General features: G+C 38.9%; 1 protein-coding gene across 1 annotated transcript; it reads left to right on the forward strand.

Moving 5' to 3' along the window:
• Positions 1–13089: 13089 nt before the first annotated feature.
• On the forward strand, positions 13090–13950 carry LOC114118835 (transcription factor BTF3-like). The gene has a single exon (XM_042234335.2). It carries the CDS (start codon positions 13182–13184, stop codon positions 13668–13670), a length of 489 nt encoding a protein of 162 aa, XP_042090269.1. The 5' UTR covers positions 13090–13181; the 3' UTR covers positions 13671–13950.
• The last annotated feature ends 4040 nt before the right edge of the window (positions 13951–17990 follow it).

Genomic DNA, 17990 nt, shown 5'->3' on the forward strand with positions numbered 1-17990 from the left:
TACACTCCAGGGAATTTTCTTGGCCAGAGTACTGGAGAGCATAGCCTTTCCCTTCTCCAGGGGGTTTCCCAGCCCAGGGATTGAACCCAGGTCTCCCACATTGCAGGCAGATTCTTTACCAGCTGAGCCACAAGAGGAAGCCCAAGAATAATGGAGTGGATAGCCTATCCCTTCTCTAAGGGCTCTTCCCAACTCAGGAATCTAACTGGGGTCTCCTGCATTGCAGGGGGATTCTTTACCAACTGAGCTATAAATCAGATTTGATTAAGGCTGTTCATAGTATAAAATTCTATTGAGTCAAATTTGCTCATCTCTTTCTGTCTTTGATTTCATCTTTGAAATCTCTCCAACTCTTTTCACCACCACTGATTTCAGCACACACGTAACTACCAACCCATGCCAGAAGATATATGCACCAAAAGCGCTGATCTGCTTCATTTCTCTGAGCACATCTTGTTATTTGTATATACCATATTCCTTTTCTTACTACTGCCTCAGTCTGTAATTCTTCCACCATTCTCCCTTGCTCGATGAATCCTTCTTGACTCCTTAGATTCAGATATATATTCTTTAATCCAAAGAGCTTTCCTTAACCACTTGAAAGCAATTATCATTAATAATGAGATAAAAATAGAAAGCTTTCTTCCTGTGCCTAAATAATCATTAGGGCATGGGCTGTTACTGCATTTGCCATGAGGTATGATAATTACAGTCCTCCTGACTGATTTGCTCTAACTATAAGCGTTTTGAATATAAAAACTTACATTCATCTTTTTTTCTCACACTTAGCCCTGTGTTTGGCATATGGTAGGGATTGAATAAATTTCTTAAATTGGTAGATGGGGAGAGGAAAAATTTAACAGTATATTCCTATTTTTCAGGTCACTTAATTGATGAATTTGCGGATAGAATTACCCAGTAAAAGAGTAAGAGTGGCTTCCCAGGTGGCTCAGTGGTAAAGAATATGCCTGGCAAGCAGGAGTCACAGGTTTGATCTCTGAGTCAGGAAGATCCCCTGGGAAAGAAAATGGCAGCTCACTCCAGTATTCTGGCTTGGGAAATCTCATGGACAGAGGAGCCTGGCAGGCTACAGTTCATGGTGTCATAAAAGAGTCAGATACAACTTAGCAACTAAACAGCAACAAAAGAATAAGGGCATATATTTGGCCATATGTATGAGTCTTTATATTATACACACACACACATACACACACACACATACACACACACACATATGGTCAGTTCAGTTCAGTTCAGTTGTTCAGTCATGTTGGACTCTTTGTGACTCCATGAGTCGCAGCACGCCAGGCCTCCCTGTCCATCACCAACTCCCGGAGTTCACTCAGACTCATGTCCATTGAGTCGGTGATGCCATCCAACCATTTCATCCTCTGTTGTCCCCTTCTCCTCCTGCCCTCAATCTTTCTCAGCATCAGGGTCTTTTCAATTGAGTCAGCTCTTCGCATCAGGTGACCAAAGTATTGGAGTTTCAGCTTCAACATCAGTCCTTCCAATGAACACCCAGGACTGATCTTTAGAATGGACTGGTTGGATCTCCTTGCAGTCCAGGAGACTCTCAAGAGTCTTCCCCAATACCACAGTTCAAAAGCATCAATTCTTGGGTGCTCAGCTTTCTTTATAGTCCAACTCTCACATCCATACATGACTACTAGAAATACCATAGCCTTGATTAGACACACTTTTGTTGGCAAAGTAATGTCTCTGCTTTTGAATATGCTATCTAGGTTAGTCATAACTTTCCTTCCGAGAAGTAAGCATCTTTAAATTTCATGGCTGCAGTCACCATCTACAGTGATTTTGGAGCCCCCCAAAATAAAATCAGCCACTGTTTCTGCTGTTTCTCCATCTATTTCCCATGAAGTGATGGGATCAGATGCCATGATCTTCGTTTTCTGAATGTTGAGCTTTAAGCCAACTTTCTCACTCTCCTCTTTCACTTTCATCAGGAGACTCTTTAGTTCTTCACTTTCTGCCATAAGGGTGGTGTCATCCGCATATATGAGGTTATTGATATTTCTCTCAGCAATCTTGATTCCAGCTTATGCTTTATCTAGCCCAGAGTTTCTCATGATGTACTCTGCATATAAGTAAGCAGTGTGACAATATACAGCCTTGATATACTCCTTTTCCTATTTGGAACCAGTCTGTTGTTCCATGTCCAGTTCTAACTGTTGCTTTCTGATCTGCATACATGTTTCTCAAAAGGCAGGTCAGGTGGTCTGATATTCCCATCTCTTTCAGAATTTTCCACAGTTTGTTATGATCCACACAGTGAAAGGCTTTGGCATAGTCAATAAAGCAGAAGTAGATGTTTTTCTGGAACCGTCTTGCTTTTTTGATGATCCAGCAGATGTTGGCAATTTGATCCCTGGTTCCTCTAACTTTTCTAAAACCAGCTTGAACGTCTGGACATTTGTAGTTCACATATTGCTGAAGCCTGGCTTGGAGAATTTTGGTATATGTATGGTATATACATATATAGAATACATATATGGTGTTATATAGTATAATGTATAACTATGATATCATATACATTATAGTCATATATATGATGCCTACATATAATGAACCAAAAATACATTAATTTCTACAATATTGCTTTATCTCTAACACCTGATAGAAAGTGAAAGTGAAAGTAGCTCCATTGTGTCCAGCTCTTTGCAGCCAACAGTCCATGGAATTCTCCAGGCTAGAATGCTGGAGTGGGTAGCCTTTCCCTTCTCCAGGGGATCTTCCCAACCCAGGGACTGAACCCAGGTCTCTCACATTGCAGGCAGATCTTTACCAGCTGAGCCATAAGGGAAGTGCAAGAATACTGGAGTAGGTAGCTTATCCCTTCTCCAACGGATCCGACTGGGGACTCTAACCCACGTCTTCTGCATTGCAGGTAGATTCTTCACCAACTGAGCTATCAGGGAAGTCCTGGTAAGGGGAAGTATTTCAAACATTTTGAAGGCAACTGGGTACAGGTATATTTTCCTCTTCAAATATGTTGATTAATATTATTTATTAAATAATTAAAATACAACATAGCGCCATTTAAAGGGGTGGGGATGAGGATGGTTTCTCAAGTGAATTCATCTTGCAAAAAGAAATCTTTCAGTTTTGATTGGGTCCCATCTGTCACACCCCATATCACTAATAGTTCAACTGCTCTCTTTCTGATCTTATAAATTCTCTTTGGCAGATTTCACCTCCATTTACCCCTGTTCACACTTTTTGTTTATTCTCAGAAATTAATGTGTCTTAAAGGTCAGCAGAATTCCACTCGTAAGAAATTGTGTTGTTCTTTTTTTTGCACGAAATATTCTTTATATTTCCATATATAATCATAATTTTTATATATCATACTTTTTCCTAGTGTTCCACGAAAGTGATGCTTCTTTTAAATCATCTCACATTCTAACAGTGTCATAGGCAGGCTTACTGACACTTACAGATTTGATTTGTGTTTGCTTTTCAGTTCTACCACATTAGCATATATTTTATTTCTGATTTGAACTGTGCTTTTAGAGCTCTGATTTTTTTTTTTAATTTTAGGTAGTTTTCTGGTTTTATATATACATACACATGTTCTGCATTTTTATTTTATATTGGAATTTAGTTGATTTACTGTGTTGTGTTAGTTTCAGGTGTATACCAAAGTGGTTTAATTATAATCTATTTCTCAGATTCGTTTCCCATATAGATTATTACAGAGTACTGAGTGAAGTTCCCTGTGCTATACAGTATGTCGTTTTCAGTTATCTAGATTATATATAGTAACGTGCATATGTTAATCTCAGCTTCCTAGTTTATCCCTCCCAGGCACCTTTCCCCTTTGGTAACCATAAGTTTTTTTTTTTTTTTTTCCTAAGTCTGTGAGTCTCATTTGCAAATAGCTTCATTTGTGTCATCTTTTTAGATTTTACATATATGTGATTTCATATGATACTTGCTTTGCCTTTCTCTGATTTCCTTCACTTAGTATGATAATCTCTAGGTCCATTCATGTTGCTACAAATGGCATTATTTCATTTTTTAGGCTGAGTAATGTTCCATTGTGTGTGTGTGTATTTATATATGGTATGTGTGTGTGTATACACTGTATCTTCTTTATCCATTCATCTGACAGTAGACATTTAGGTTGCTTCCATGTCTTGATTATTGTAAATAGTACTGCTGTGAACATTGGGTTGCATGTATCTTTTCAAACGATGGCTTTCTCTGGATATATGCGCAGGAATGGGAATGTTGGATCTTGTGGTAGCTCTGTTCTTAATTTTTAAAGGGATTTTCCGTACTGTTCTCCATAGTGGCTGTCCCAGTTTACTTTCTCACCAATAGTGCAAGAGGGTTCCTTTTTCTCCATGCTGTCTGAAACATTTACTGTGTGTTAAGGTTTTTATGATGGCCATTCTGATCCATGTGAGGGGGTACCTCATTGAAATTTTGATTTGCATTTCTCTAATAATTCACAATATTGAGCATCTTTTTTATGTGCTTTTTGGCCATCTGTATGTACCCTTTGGAGAAATGTCTATTTATATCTTCTGCCCATATTTTGTTGCTGTTTAGTTGCTAAGTCATGTCTAACTCTTTTTGACCCCATGGACTGTATCCTTCCAGGCTCTTCTGTCCATAGGATTTCCAGGCAAGAATACTAGAGTCGGTTTCCATTTCCTTCTCCAGGGGATCTTCCTGACCCAGAGATTGAACCCATGTCTCCTTCATTGGCAGGCGAACTCTTTACCACTGAGGCACCAGGGAAGTCCTTTTGATTCTGTGGATCACAAAAACTGTAGGAAATTGTAAAGAGTACCAAACCACCTTACGTCTCTCCTGAGAAACCTGTATGCAAGTCAAGAAACAACAGTTAGAACCAGACATGGAACAACTGACTGGTTCAAACTTGGGAAAGAAGTACAACTGGCTGTATGTTGTCACCCTGCTTATTTAGCTTATTTGCAGAGTACATCATGTGAAATGCCAGGCTGGATGAATCACAAACTAGAATCAAGATAACCAGGAGAAATATCAACAACCTCAGATATGCAGATGACACCACTGTAAAGGTACTACATGAAGAGGTACTAAAGAGACTCTTGATGAGGGTGAAAGTGAAAAAACTGGCTTAAAACTCACCATTAAAAACACAAAGATCATAGCATCCAGTCCCATCACTTCATGGCAAATAGAAGGGGAAACAATGCAAGCAGTGACAGATTTTATTTTCTTGGGCTCAAAAATCACTATAGATAGTGACTGTAGCCATGAAATTGAGACAGTTGCTCCTTGGAAGGAATGCTATGACAAATCCAGCATATTAAAAAGCAGAGACATCACTTTACTGACAAAGATCTGTATAGTCAAAGCTATGGTTTTTTCTATAGTCATGTACGAGTGTGAGAGTTGGAGCCTAAAAAAGACTAACTGCCAAAGAATTGATGCTTTCAATTGGTGGTGCTGGAGAAGACTTGAGAATCCCTTGGACAGCTAGGAGATCAAACCAGTCAATTCTAAAGGAAATCAACCCTGAATATTCATTGAAAGTAATGTTGCTGAAGCAGCAATACTTTGGCCATGTGATGCAAAGAGCTGACCCATTGGAAATGACCCCGATGCTAGGAAGGATCGAAGAATGTGGCGAGGATGAGACGGTTAGATAACATCACCAGTTCAATGGACATGCATTTGGGCAAACTCCAGGAGATAGTAGGGGACAGAGAATATTGGCATGCTGCAGTCCTTGCAGTCACAAAGAGTTGGACAGGACTTAGTGATTGAACAACAACAACCATATTTTGATCGGATTGTTTGCTTTTTTCATATTCAGCTGCATGAGCTGTTGTGTATTTTGGAGATTAATCCCTTGTCAGTTGCATTGTTTGCAAATATTTTCTCTTAACCTGTCTTTTTGCTTTGTTTTGCTGTGTAATAGCTTTAAAGTTTAACTAGTTCCCCTTTGTTTTTGTCTTTATTTTCATTACTCTAGGAGGTGAGTTAAACATGATCTTGTCACAGTTTGTGTCAAAGGGTGTTCTGCCTATATTTTCCTATAAGGGTATCTGGTCTTACATTTTGGTCTTTAATCCATTTGGTTTTTATTCTCATGTGTGGTGTTAGAGAATATTCTAATTTCATTCGTTTCCATGTAGCTGTGCAGTTTTCCCAACACCACTTACTAAAGAGATTTTTTTCTCCATTCTATTTTCTTGCCTCCTTTGTTGTAAATTAATTGACCATAAGAGTGTAAGTTTATTTCTGGCCTTTCTATCTCATTTCACTGATCTGTAAGTCTGACTTTGTGCCAGTACAAAACACATCAGTGTGTTTTGATGACTATAGCTTTATACTATGATCTGAAGTCATGGAGCCTCATTCTTCCACCTCTGTTGTTTCTTTTTCTTAAGATTTCTTGAGCTATTTGGGGTCTTCTATGTTTCTATACAGATTTTAAGATGTTTTTGTTTTGTTTTAGATCTGGGAAAAATGCTATTTATAATTTGATAGGGATTGCATTGAGTCTCTACACTGTGTTGGGTAGTATAGTCATTTTAACAATATTGATTCTTCCATTCCAAGAACACAGTATATCTTTCCATCTCTTTGTGTCATCTTCAGTTTCTTTCATCAGTGTCTTAGTTTTCAGAGTACGGGATTTTTGCTTCCCTAGGTGGGCTTATTCCTAGGTATTTTATTCTTTTTTGTATGATTTTCAATGAAATTGTTTCTTTAATTTCTCTGTCTGGTCTTCAGTCGTTAGTGTATAGAAGTACAGCAGATTTCTGTGTGTTAATTTGTATCCTACAACTTCACCAGTTTCGTTGCTGAGCTCTATTAGTTTTCTGGTAGCGTCTCTAGGATATTCTATATATGGTATTATGTCATCTCCACTCAGTGGCAGTTTTACTTCTTTTCCAATCTGGATTTCTTTTACCTCTTTTACTTCTCTGATTGCTGTGGCTAGGATTTCCAAAACTGTGATTAACAGAAGTGTCAAGAGTGGGCACCATTGTCTTGTTTTTGATGTAGACTGTAAAATCCTCTACCTAACATTTAGAGGAAATTCTTTCAGCATTTCACCATTGAGTATGATGTTAGCTGTGTGTTTGTCATAGGTGGTCTTTATTATATTGACATAGATTCTCACATCCTAGTAGTATCAAATTCAAGTTTATTTACACTTACAGATATGATTTGTGTTTTTTCTTTTCAGTTCTGCAATGTTTGTTTCTGATTTACGCTGTCCTTTTAAAGCTGTGATTATTTTGTTAAACCTTTAATTTACTTTGAAAAATTAAGACTACATATTTTCTGTTTTGTTAGTGCATTTTAATGATGTATTCATCTTCAGCCATTATTTATCTCATAACTTTTTGTCTCATAATAGCTGTGAGGTTAAACAAAACCCTATTTCCCATATTTAAATAAGGTATATCTCTCCAAACTGTTAGGAGGTGGGGTGGTAATAGCATCATCTTTGTTTTCTAAGAGGTCTCCCCTCTGTTTTGGGATTTTTATATAAGTGTAACCTGTAATGATTCTATATCTGTATATATTGCAAAATGATAACAGAAAATCCAGATAATATATGTTGCCATACATAGGTATACATTTTTTTTTTTTTTTGGTAGTGAGTGCTTTTTGTAGTGAGTGCTCTCTGCTGCTGCTACTAAGTCATGTCTAGCTACTTCTATATATGCAATACAGTATTCTTAACTGTAAACATCAGGCTATATATTACAGTTCCATGATTCATTCATTTTATAAAACAGCTTGTACCTTTTGACACCCTTCACCTATTCTACCCATTCCTACCAGGCAATGACCAAACTGTTCTCTATATTCATGAGCTCAGGGTTTTTTTTTTTTGTTTGTTTGTTAGATTCCATCTGTGAGTGAAATCATTTGGTACTATCTTCCTCTTCTGTTTGGAGTGTATGAACTATGTTCTTGCTATGGTGTGACTTTCCACTCTTTGACTTAGGGGAGATCTCAACCTCCCTATATGTTGTTGCTCAGTCACTAAGTTGTGTCCTGTTCTTTGCAACCCCGTAAGCTACAGCATGCCAGCCTTCCTTGTCTTTCACTGTCTTCCTGAGTTTGCTCAAACTCATGTCCATTGAGTCAGTGATGCTTTCCAACCATCTCATCCTCTGTCAACCTTTCCCAGCATCAGGGTCTTTTCCAATGGGTTAGCTCTTAGAATCTGGTCACCAAAGTGTTGGAGCTTCAGCACCTGTCCTTCCAATGACTATTCAGGACTGATTTTCTTTAGTATTGACTCGTTTGATTTTCTTGCTGTCCAAGGGACTCTCTAGAGTCTTCTCCAGCACCATAGTTCGAAAGCATCAGTTCATCAGTGCTCAGCCTTCTTTATGTCCAAGTCTCACATCCATACAGGAGTACTGGAAAAAAACAAAAGCAAAAACCAAAACATAGCTTTGACTAGATGGACCTTTGTTGGCAAAGTGATGTTTCTGCTTTTAATACACTGTCTAGGTTTGTCTTAGCTTTTCTTCCAAGGACCAAGTGTCTCTTAATTTTGTGACTACAGTCACTGTCTGCATTGGTTTTGGAGCCCAAGAAAAGTTCATATTTTACACTGTTTCCACATTTTCTCCATCTATTTGCCATGAAGTGATAGGACCTGATGCCGTGTTCTTTTTTTGAATGTTGAGCTTTAAGCCAGCTTTTTACTCTCCTCTTTCACGTTAATCAAGAGGCTCTTTGGTTCCTCTTCACTTTCTGCCATTAAAGTGGTATCATCTGCATATCTGAGGTTATTGATATTTCTCCCTGCAGTCTTGATTTTAGCTTGGATTCATCCTGCCTGGCATTTCATGTGACGCAGTATAAGTTTGAAAAGCAGGGTGACAATATACAACCTTGACATACTCTTTTCCCAATTTGGAACCAGTCTGTTTTTCCGTGTCCAATTGTAATTGTTGCTTCTTGACCTGCATACAGATTTCTCAGGAGGCAGGTCAAGTGGTCTGGTATTCCCATATCTTTCAGAATTTTCCACACTTCTCATGATCCACATAGTCAAAGGCTTTAGTGTAGTCAATGAAGCAGGAGTAGATGTATGTTTTTTTTTTTTTTTAATTCTCTTGCTTTTTCTATGATCCAGTGTATGTTGAAAATTTGATCCCTGGTTCCTCTGCCTTTTCTAAATCCAGCTTGTATGTCTGGAAGTTCTCAGTTCATGTACTGCTGATGCCCAGCTTGAAGGATTTTGAGCATAATCTTGCTGACATGTGAAATGAGTCAGTTCTACGGTAACTTGAACATTCTTTGGCATTGCCTTTCTTTGAGATTGGAATGAAAATTGACCTTTTCCAGTTCTGTGACCACTGATAAGTTCTCCAAATTTGCTGGCATAGTGAGTGCAGTGCTTTATCAGCATCATCTTTCAGGATTTGAAGCAGCTCAGCTGGAATTCCATCATGTCCACTAGCTTTGTTCGTAGTGATGCTTCCTAAGGCCTTCTTGTCTTTGCACTCCAAAATGTCTGGCTGTAGGTGAGTGATCACATTGTGGTTATCTGGGTTATTAAGAGCTTTTTCTTATACAGTTCTTCTGTGTATTCTTGCCACCTTTTCTTCATATCTTCTACTTCTCTTAGGTCCTTGCCAGTTTTGTCCTTTATTGTGCCTGTCTTTGCATGAAATATTCTTTTGATACCTCCAGTTTTCTTAAAGAGATCTATAGTCTTTCCCATTTTATTGTTTTCCTCTATTTCTTTGAATTGTTCACTTCAGAATACTTTATTATCTCTCCTTGCTCTTCTCTGGAACTCTGCATTCAGTTGGGTATATCTTTCCCTTTCTCCTTTGCCTTTTGCTTTTCTTCTTTTCTAAGCTATTTGTAAGCCCTCTTCAGACAACCACTTTGTCCTCTTGTATCTCTTTTTCTTTGGAATGGCTTTGGTCACCACCTCCAGTACAGTGTTACAAACCTCCATCCACAGTTCTTCAGACACTTGTCTACCAGATGTAGTCCTTTGAATCTGTTAATCACCTCCATTGTATAATCATAAGGGATTTGATTTAGGCCATACCTTAATTGCCTAGTGCTTTTCCCTACTTTCTTCAATTTGAGCTTGAATTTTTCAATAAGGAGCTGATGATCTGAGCCACAGTCAGCTCCAGGTCTTGTTTTTGCAGACTGTATAGAGCTTCTCCATCTGCAGCTACAAAGAATATAATCAATCTGATTTCAGTACTGACCATCTGGTGATGTCCATGTGTGGGGTCATCTCTTGTGTTGGTGGAGGAGGTTGATTGCTATGACCAGTGCTTCACTTTGTACTCCAAGGCCAAACTTGCCTATTATTCTAGGTATGATTTAACTTCCTACTTTTGCATTCCAGTCCCCTGTGATGAAAAGAATGTGTGTTCTTTTTTGGTATTAATTCTAGGAGTTCTTTTAGGTCTTGATAGAATGGTTCATCTTCAGCTTCTTTGGCATTAGTGGTTGGGGCATAGACTTGGATTACTGTGATACTGAATGGTTTGCCTTGTAAATGATCCAAGATCATTCTGTCATTTTGAGATTGCACCCATACTGCACTGGGGACTCTTTTGTTAACTTTGAGGGCTACTCCATTTCTTCTAAGGGTTTCTTGTTCACAGTAGTAGATATAATGGTTATCTGAATTAAATTTGCCCATTCCCATCCATTTTAGTTCACTGATTCCCAAAATGTCAATGTTCACGCTGGCCACCTCCTGTATGACCACATCCAAATTATGATGATTCTTGAACCTGACAAACCAGGTTCCTATGCAATATTGTTCTTTACAGCACTGGACTTTGATTTCACCACCAGTTACAACCTCCCCACTCCACTCTGTTTTATGGCTCCACAGGATTTGCCTTTCGAGGTGGCACTCTCAATGTTATATATGTTTGCTGAAAAAATACTTTCTGAAATAATTTTCCTGTGGGCTCTATAATCCAATGTCAGAATCCTTTTATTTTTTTTTATTCCAGTGTTCCTTCCTTGTTTGCCTTATTTTTTTCTGTTTATGTGAATTTCCTTTAGACATAGGCATTCCATTCTGTAAGAATTTGCATGCTGTGTATTTCTGAAGTTCTCCGAAGCTTAGATTGTCAGAATTATGCTTTATTTTTCCATAAAACATACTGTTTTTTTTTCCTCTTTTGTGTTTAGGCATCACTTAAAGCTTGTCAAGACTCTGCTGCTGCTGCTGCTGCTAAGTCACTTCAGTCGTGTCCGACTCTGCATGACCCCATAGACAGCAGCCCACCAGGATCCCCCTTCGCTGGGATTCTCCAGGCAAGAACACTGGAGTGGGTTGCCATTTCTTTCTCCAATGCATGAAAGTGAAAAGTGAAAGTGAAGTCACTCAGTCCTGTCCGACTCTTAGTGAACCCATGGACTGCAGCCCACCAGGCTTCCCCGTCCATGGGGTTTTCCAGGGAAGAGTACTGGAGTGGGGTGCCATTGCCTTCTCCATGTCAAGACTCTACTGGGTCTCTAATCAGAATTTACTTTTTGTGTGTGTGTGTATGTGTTTTGTTCTGTTTTTGGTTCCTTGGACTGTAGAGTACATCAGTGGTCTCCTTTTACCCCTGTATTTGGATTAAGAATGCATATTTTATAATGACAGAGTATTACACTTATCACCACATGTGGTATCAGAGGAACTCAGGGATGATATATCTACTTAGATCCACAAGCTTAATTTTATGCCTTTAAAGTTGCAACATGGGTAGCATAATATCCTGATGTTGAGACCAGAACAAGTGTAATATGCATTTGATAAATCTGTTTCTTAAACTGATGCTACTACACACACATCACTGATGCCATCAGTAGATATAGACTGTATTTTACATCTGGTAAAGTAAACCAGTAATCTGCCTTGTATGTGTTAAAGTATGTGAGTTGCAGAGAAGTAAGTAGTGCTGCAATTTTATTAGGGTTAAAGCATTGCTTTAAAAATGTGTTCTGTGAAATATCAGTTCAGTGGATACCACTAAAAATTGAAAGTATTCCTTTATATTCAGGGACTAGACAAATGTTTTCTGTTACTGATTATATTCAGAATCATATAGTGAGTGAAGTCAGAAACCACTTCTAGAAGAATAATTCAGAACAAAAAAGAATGGAAAGAAAGAACGTTGATATTTCCAAAGGGTATTAGTACATGCATAGAAAATTCAACTGTGAAATAAATGAATTTAGCAAGTTTGTTGGACCTAAAATGAATGAAAAGAAAGTATTAATTGCTCAATCATGTGTGAACCCATGGACTGTAGTCTGCCAGCTCCTAAGTCCATGAAATTCTCCAGACAAGAGTACTAGAATATATGTTAATAGTTTCCTTTATAGTTTATAAAAATTAGACATATAGTATTAATATGAATATCCCATTTTTAAGAGAAAAGAAAAACCATAAAAATCATAATGAACTATAGATAGAATGTTAGTAGAGCTGTAGGGAAATCCATTACTTTTCCTGAAGAAAAAAATATATATATGTGAAGGTATATATCATGTGTAAGTAGAGGAAAGTTGAATGTCATGAAAATGCCATTTTTATATTAATCTATTAAATATAATACAATTCCAGTTTTATAAAAATGAATTTTAATAATGATTGTCAAGTTATTCTTGAATTGGCAAGAAGATCAATAATCCCTAAGACAATTTTGAAAACAAATTAAGGAAGTTTCCATATACTAAAGTTTCAGTTCAGTTCAGTTAGTTGCTCAGTCATGTCCGACTCTTTGCCACCCCATGACTGGCAGCATGCCAGGCCTCTGTGTCCATAACCAATTCCTGGAGTTTGCTCAGACTTGATGTCCATTGAGCATGTGATGCCATCCAACCATCCCATCCTCTGTCGTCCCACTCTCCTCCTGGCTTCAATCTTTCCCAGCATCAGGGTCTTTTCAGATGAATCAGTTCTTTGCATCAGGTAGCCAAACTATTGGAGTTTCAGCCTCAGCATCAGTCCTTTCAAAAAATAATCAGGATGGATTTCCTTAAGGATGGACTGGTTGGATTTCCTTGCAGTCCAAGGGACTCTCAAGAGTCTTCTCCAGGCGTCCCGGCGTGTGTGCGCCTAACCTCAGCTGGTCTGCCCGAGACCACCTGAGCGCCAACCCTAGTCCCCCGCGCGGCCCCATTTCCGCTCCAACAAGATGAAAGAAACTGTCATGAACCAGGAGAAACTCGCCAAACTGCAGGCACAAGTGCGCATTGGTGGGAAAGGAACTGCTCGCAGAAAGAAGAAGGTGGTTCATAGAACAGCCACAGCAGATGACAAAAAACTTCATTTCTCTTTAAAGAAGTTAGGGGTAAACAATATCTCTGGTATTGAAGAGGTGAATATGTTCACAAATCAAGGAACAGTGATCCACTTTAACAACCCTAAAGTTCAGGGATCTCTGGCAGCAAACACTTTCACCATTACGGGCCACGCTGAGACAAAGCAACTGACAGAAATGCTCCCCAGCATCTTAAACCAGCTTGGTGCCGACAGTCTCACCAGTTTAAGGAGACTGGCTGAAGCTCTGCCCAAACAATCTGTGGATGGAAAAGCACCACTTGCCACTGGAGAGGAGGAGGATGATGAAGTTCCAGATCTTGTGGAGAATTTTGATGAGGCTTCCAAGAATGAAGCAAACTGAATTGAGTTAACTTCTGAAGAAGATAAATCTTGAAGAAGTTACTGGGAGCTGCTATTTTATATTATGACTGCTTTTTAAAATTTTGTTTATGGATCTGATAAAATCTAGATCTCTAATATTTTTAAGCCTAAGCCCCTGGACAGTGCAGCTCTTTTCAGTTTTTGCTTATATACAATTCATTCTTTGCAGCTAATGAAGCTGAAGAAGCCTAAGAATAAAGTTTGAGACAAAGATAGATAAAATTCTTTGCCTAGTAAAAAAAAAAAAAAAAAAAAAAAAAGAGTCTTCTCCAACACCACAGTTCAAAAACATCAATTCTTTGGTGCTCAGCTTCCTTTATAGTCCAACATCACATCCATACAAAACTACTGGAAAAACTGTATCCTTGACTAGATGGACCTTTGTTGGCAAAGTAATGTCTCTGTTTTTTAATATGCTGTCTAGGTTGGTCCTAACTTTCCTTCTGAGGAGTAAGAGTCTTTTAATTCCATGGCTGCAGGCACCATCTGCAGTGATTTTGGAGCCCCAAAAGATAAAGTCTCTCACTGTTTCTACTGTTTCCCTACCTATTTCCTGTGAAGTGATGGGACCACATGCCATGATCTTAGTTTTCTGAATGTTGATTTTAAGCCAACTTTCTCACTCTCCTCTTTCATTTTCATTAAGACGCTCTTTTGTTCTTTTTCACTTTCTGCCATAAGGGTGGTGTCATCTGCATATCTGAGGTTATTGATATTTTTCCACTTTGTGCTTCTTCCAGCCCAGTGTTTCTCATGATGTACTCTGCATATAAGTTAAATAAGCAGGGTGACAACATACAGCCTTGACGTGCTCCTTGTCCTATTTGGAACAAGTCTGTAGTTCCATGTCCAGTACTAATTATTGCTTCCTGACCTGCATACAGATTTATCAAGAGGCAGGTCAGGTGGTCTGGTGTTCCCATCTCTTTCAGAATTTTCCACAGATTTTTGTGGTCCACAGAGTCAAAGGCTTTGGCATAGTGAATAAAGCAAAAAGGAATGTTCAACCTACTGCAAATTGTGCTCATTTCACACACTAGTATAGTAATGCTCAAAATCCTCCAAGCCAGGCTTCAGCAATATGTGAACCAACATGTTGGCAATTTGATCCCAGATTCCTCTGCCTCTTCTAAATCCAGCTTGAACATCTGGAAGTTCATGGTTCAGGTATTGCTGAAGCCTGGCTTGGAGAATTTTGAGCATTACTATACTAGTGTGTGAAATGGTTGCAAGTTTGCAGTAGGTTGAGCATTTTTTGGCATTGCCTTTCTTGAGAGAGGAATGAAAACTGACCTTGTCGAGTCCTGTGGCCACTGCTGAGTTATCCCAATTTGCTGGCATATTAAGTGCAGCACTTTCACAGCGTCACCTTTTAGGATTTTTAATAGCTCAACTGGAATTCCATCACCTCCACTAACTTTGTAAATAGTGATGCTTCCTAAAGCACACTTGACTTTGCATTCCAGGATGTCTGGCTCTAGGTGAGTGATCATACCATCATGATTATCTGGGTTGTGAAGATCTTTTTTGTATAGTTCTTTTGTGTATCATTACCACCTCTTCTTAATATATTCTGCTTCTATCAGGTCCATATCATTTCTGTCCAATGTTCCCTTGGTAGCTCTAATTTTCTGGATGAGTCCTCTCAGTGCAGTTAAGTTCAGTTGCTCAGTCGTGTCCGACTCTTTGCACCTCCATTAATTACAGCATGCCAGGCCCTCCCCGTCCATCAGCAACTCCCGAAGTTCACTCAAACTCACGTCCATCAAGTCAGTGATGCCATCCAGCCATCTCATCCTCTGTCATCCCCTTCTCCTCCTGTCCTCAATCCCTCCCAGCATCAGAGTCTTTTCTAATGAGTCAACTCTTCGCATGAGGTGGCCAAAGTATTGCAGTTTCAGCTTCAGCATCATTCTTTCCAAAGAAATCCCAGGGCTGATCTCCTTTAGATCTGTTGGGAGGTTGTCTCTATATTGTGCACTTCTGGGATTGGCTGGTCTTTAGGCTGTTGGTTGAATTCATGTCTGTTCCAGTTGTCTCCTAGTAACTATTTAGGAAATTTTGTATCGATACTAATGGAATGGCTGAAGTTCAAGAGATAAAGGGAAACAATGTAAAATACTTAAAAGTTTCCGCTTATATTGTTGTTGTTTAGTAGCTAAGTCATGTCCAGCTGTTTGAGACCACATGAGCTGTCACCTGCCAGGTTTTGTCAGAGGGATTTTCCAGGCAAGAATACTGGAGTGGGTTGCCGTTTAGTTTCTGCTTACATAAATTTGCTAAGTCACTTTGGCAAAAATCAAGTCACATACCTGAGCCCAAAGTAATGCCTTAAGAAATGATAGTCTTTGTAGTCTACAAGGATGGGCTGCAAAGTCAGAAATGTATCAGAAAGTTGGATTTATTCTACTGCAACAGGCTCAGAAGAAAGAATAGAATCAATAATGTAATTTACCATGATTACGTATGAACTATTTTGACTCCCTAGGTAAGGAAGAACAAGCCAAGTCCTCTTCATTAACTATGTAGGTAGGAAGGTATAGGATAAAATTGTCTGTGTTCTGCAGAAGTATTTAGGTAATGGTGTAAACTATTTGAAGAAAATGGTGCAGGTTTTAATATATGCTAAAAGGAATGGAGATGTGAGCTGAAAAATGACTCCCAAGAAATTAAAGGACCTCACAGAGGTTGATGACCATGCATTTGATAGTGCCAGAAAGTCAAGAAGTTTTAGGCCATGGTTATAATTACATTCTTTGCAGCCAAAGATGGAGAAACTCTATACAGTCAGCAAAAACCAGACCTGGAGCTGACTGTGGTTCAGATCATTAACTATTTATTGCCAAACAGACCATTCAGGTATGACCTAAATCAAGTCCCTTATGATTATACAGTGGAAGTGAGAAATAGATTTAAGGGGCTAGATCTGATAGACAGAATACCTGATGAAATATGGAGCGAGGTTCATTACATGGTACAGGAAACAGGGATCAAGACCATCACCATGGAAAAGAAATGCAAAAAAAAAAAATGCTGTCTGGGGAGGCTTTAAAATAGCTGTGAAAAGAAGAGAAGCAAAAAGCAAAGGAGAAAAGGAAAGCTATAAGCATCTGAATGGACAGTTCCAAAGTATAGCAAGGAGAGATAAGAAAGCCTTCCTCAGCGATCAATGCAAAGAAATAGAGGAAAAGAACAGAATGGGAAAGACTAGAGATCTCTTCAAGAAAATAAGAGATACCAAGGGAACATTTCATGCAAGATGGGCTCGATAAAGGATAGAAATGGTCTGGACCTAACAGAAGCAGAAGATATTAAGAAGAGGTGGCAAGAATACACAGAAGAACTATACAAAAAAGATCTTCACGACCCAGATAATCATGATGGTGTGATCACTCATTTAGAGCCAGACATCCTGGAATGTGAAGTCAAATGGGCCTTAGGAAGCATCACTACAAACAAAGCTAGTAAAGGTGATAGAATTCCAGTTGAGCTATTTCAAATCTAAAAGATGATGCTGTGAAAGTGCTGCACTCAATATGTCAGCAAATTTTGGAAAACTCAGCAGTGGCCACAGGACTGGAAAAAGTCAGTTTTCATTCCGATCCCAAAGAAAGGCAATGCCAAAGAATGCTCAAACTACAGCACAATTTCACTCATCTCACATGCTAGTAAAGTAATGCTCAAAATTCTGCAAGCCAGGCTTCAGCAATATGTGAACCGTGAACTTCCAGATGTTCAAGCTGGTTTTAGAAAAGGCAGAGGAACCAGAGATCAAATTGCCAACATCAGCTGGATCATGGAAAAAGCAAGAGAGTTCCAGAAAAAACATCTATTTCTGCTTTATTGACTATGCCAAAGCTGTTGACTGTGGATCACAATAAACTGTGAAAAATTCTGAAAGAGATGGGAATACCAGACCATCAGATCTGCCTCTTGAGAAACCTGTATACAGGTCAGGAAGCAACACTTAGAACTGGACATGGAACAACAGACGATTCCAAACAGGAAAAGGAGTACATCAAGTCTGTATATTGTCACCCTGCTTGTTTAACTTACATGCAGTGTACATCATGAGAAACGCTGGGCTGGAAGAAGCGCAAGCTGGTATCATGATTGCCAGGAAAAATGTCAATAACCTCAGATATGCAGATGACACCACCCTTATGGCAGAAAGTGAAGAGGAACTAAAGAGCCTCTTGATGAAAGTGAAAGAGGAGAGTGAAAAAGCTGGCTTAAAGCTCAATATCCAGAAAACGAAGATCATGGCGTCTGGTCCCATCACTTCATGGGAAATAGATGG

The sequence above is a fragment of the Ovis aries genome, chromosome 17 (genome assembly GCF_016772045.2).
Source record: "Ovis aries strain OAR_USU_Benz2616 breed Rambouillet chromosome 17, ARS-UI_Ramb_v3.0, whole genome shotgun sequence".
Classification (NCBI taxonomy): Eukaryota; Metazoa; Chordata; class Mammalia; order Artiodactyla; family Bovidae; genus Ovis; species Ovis aries.

Coding starts and splice junctions, on each gene's coding strand:
- LOC114118835 (XM_042234335.2), top strand. CDS start 13,182: ATGAAAGAAACTGTCATGAACCAGGAGAAACTCGCCAAACTGCAGGCA.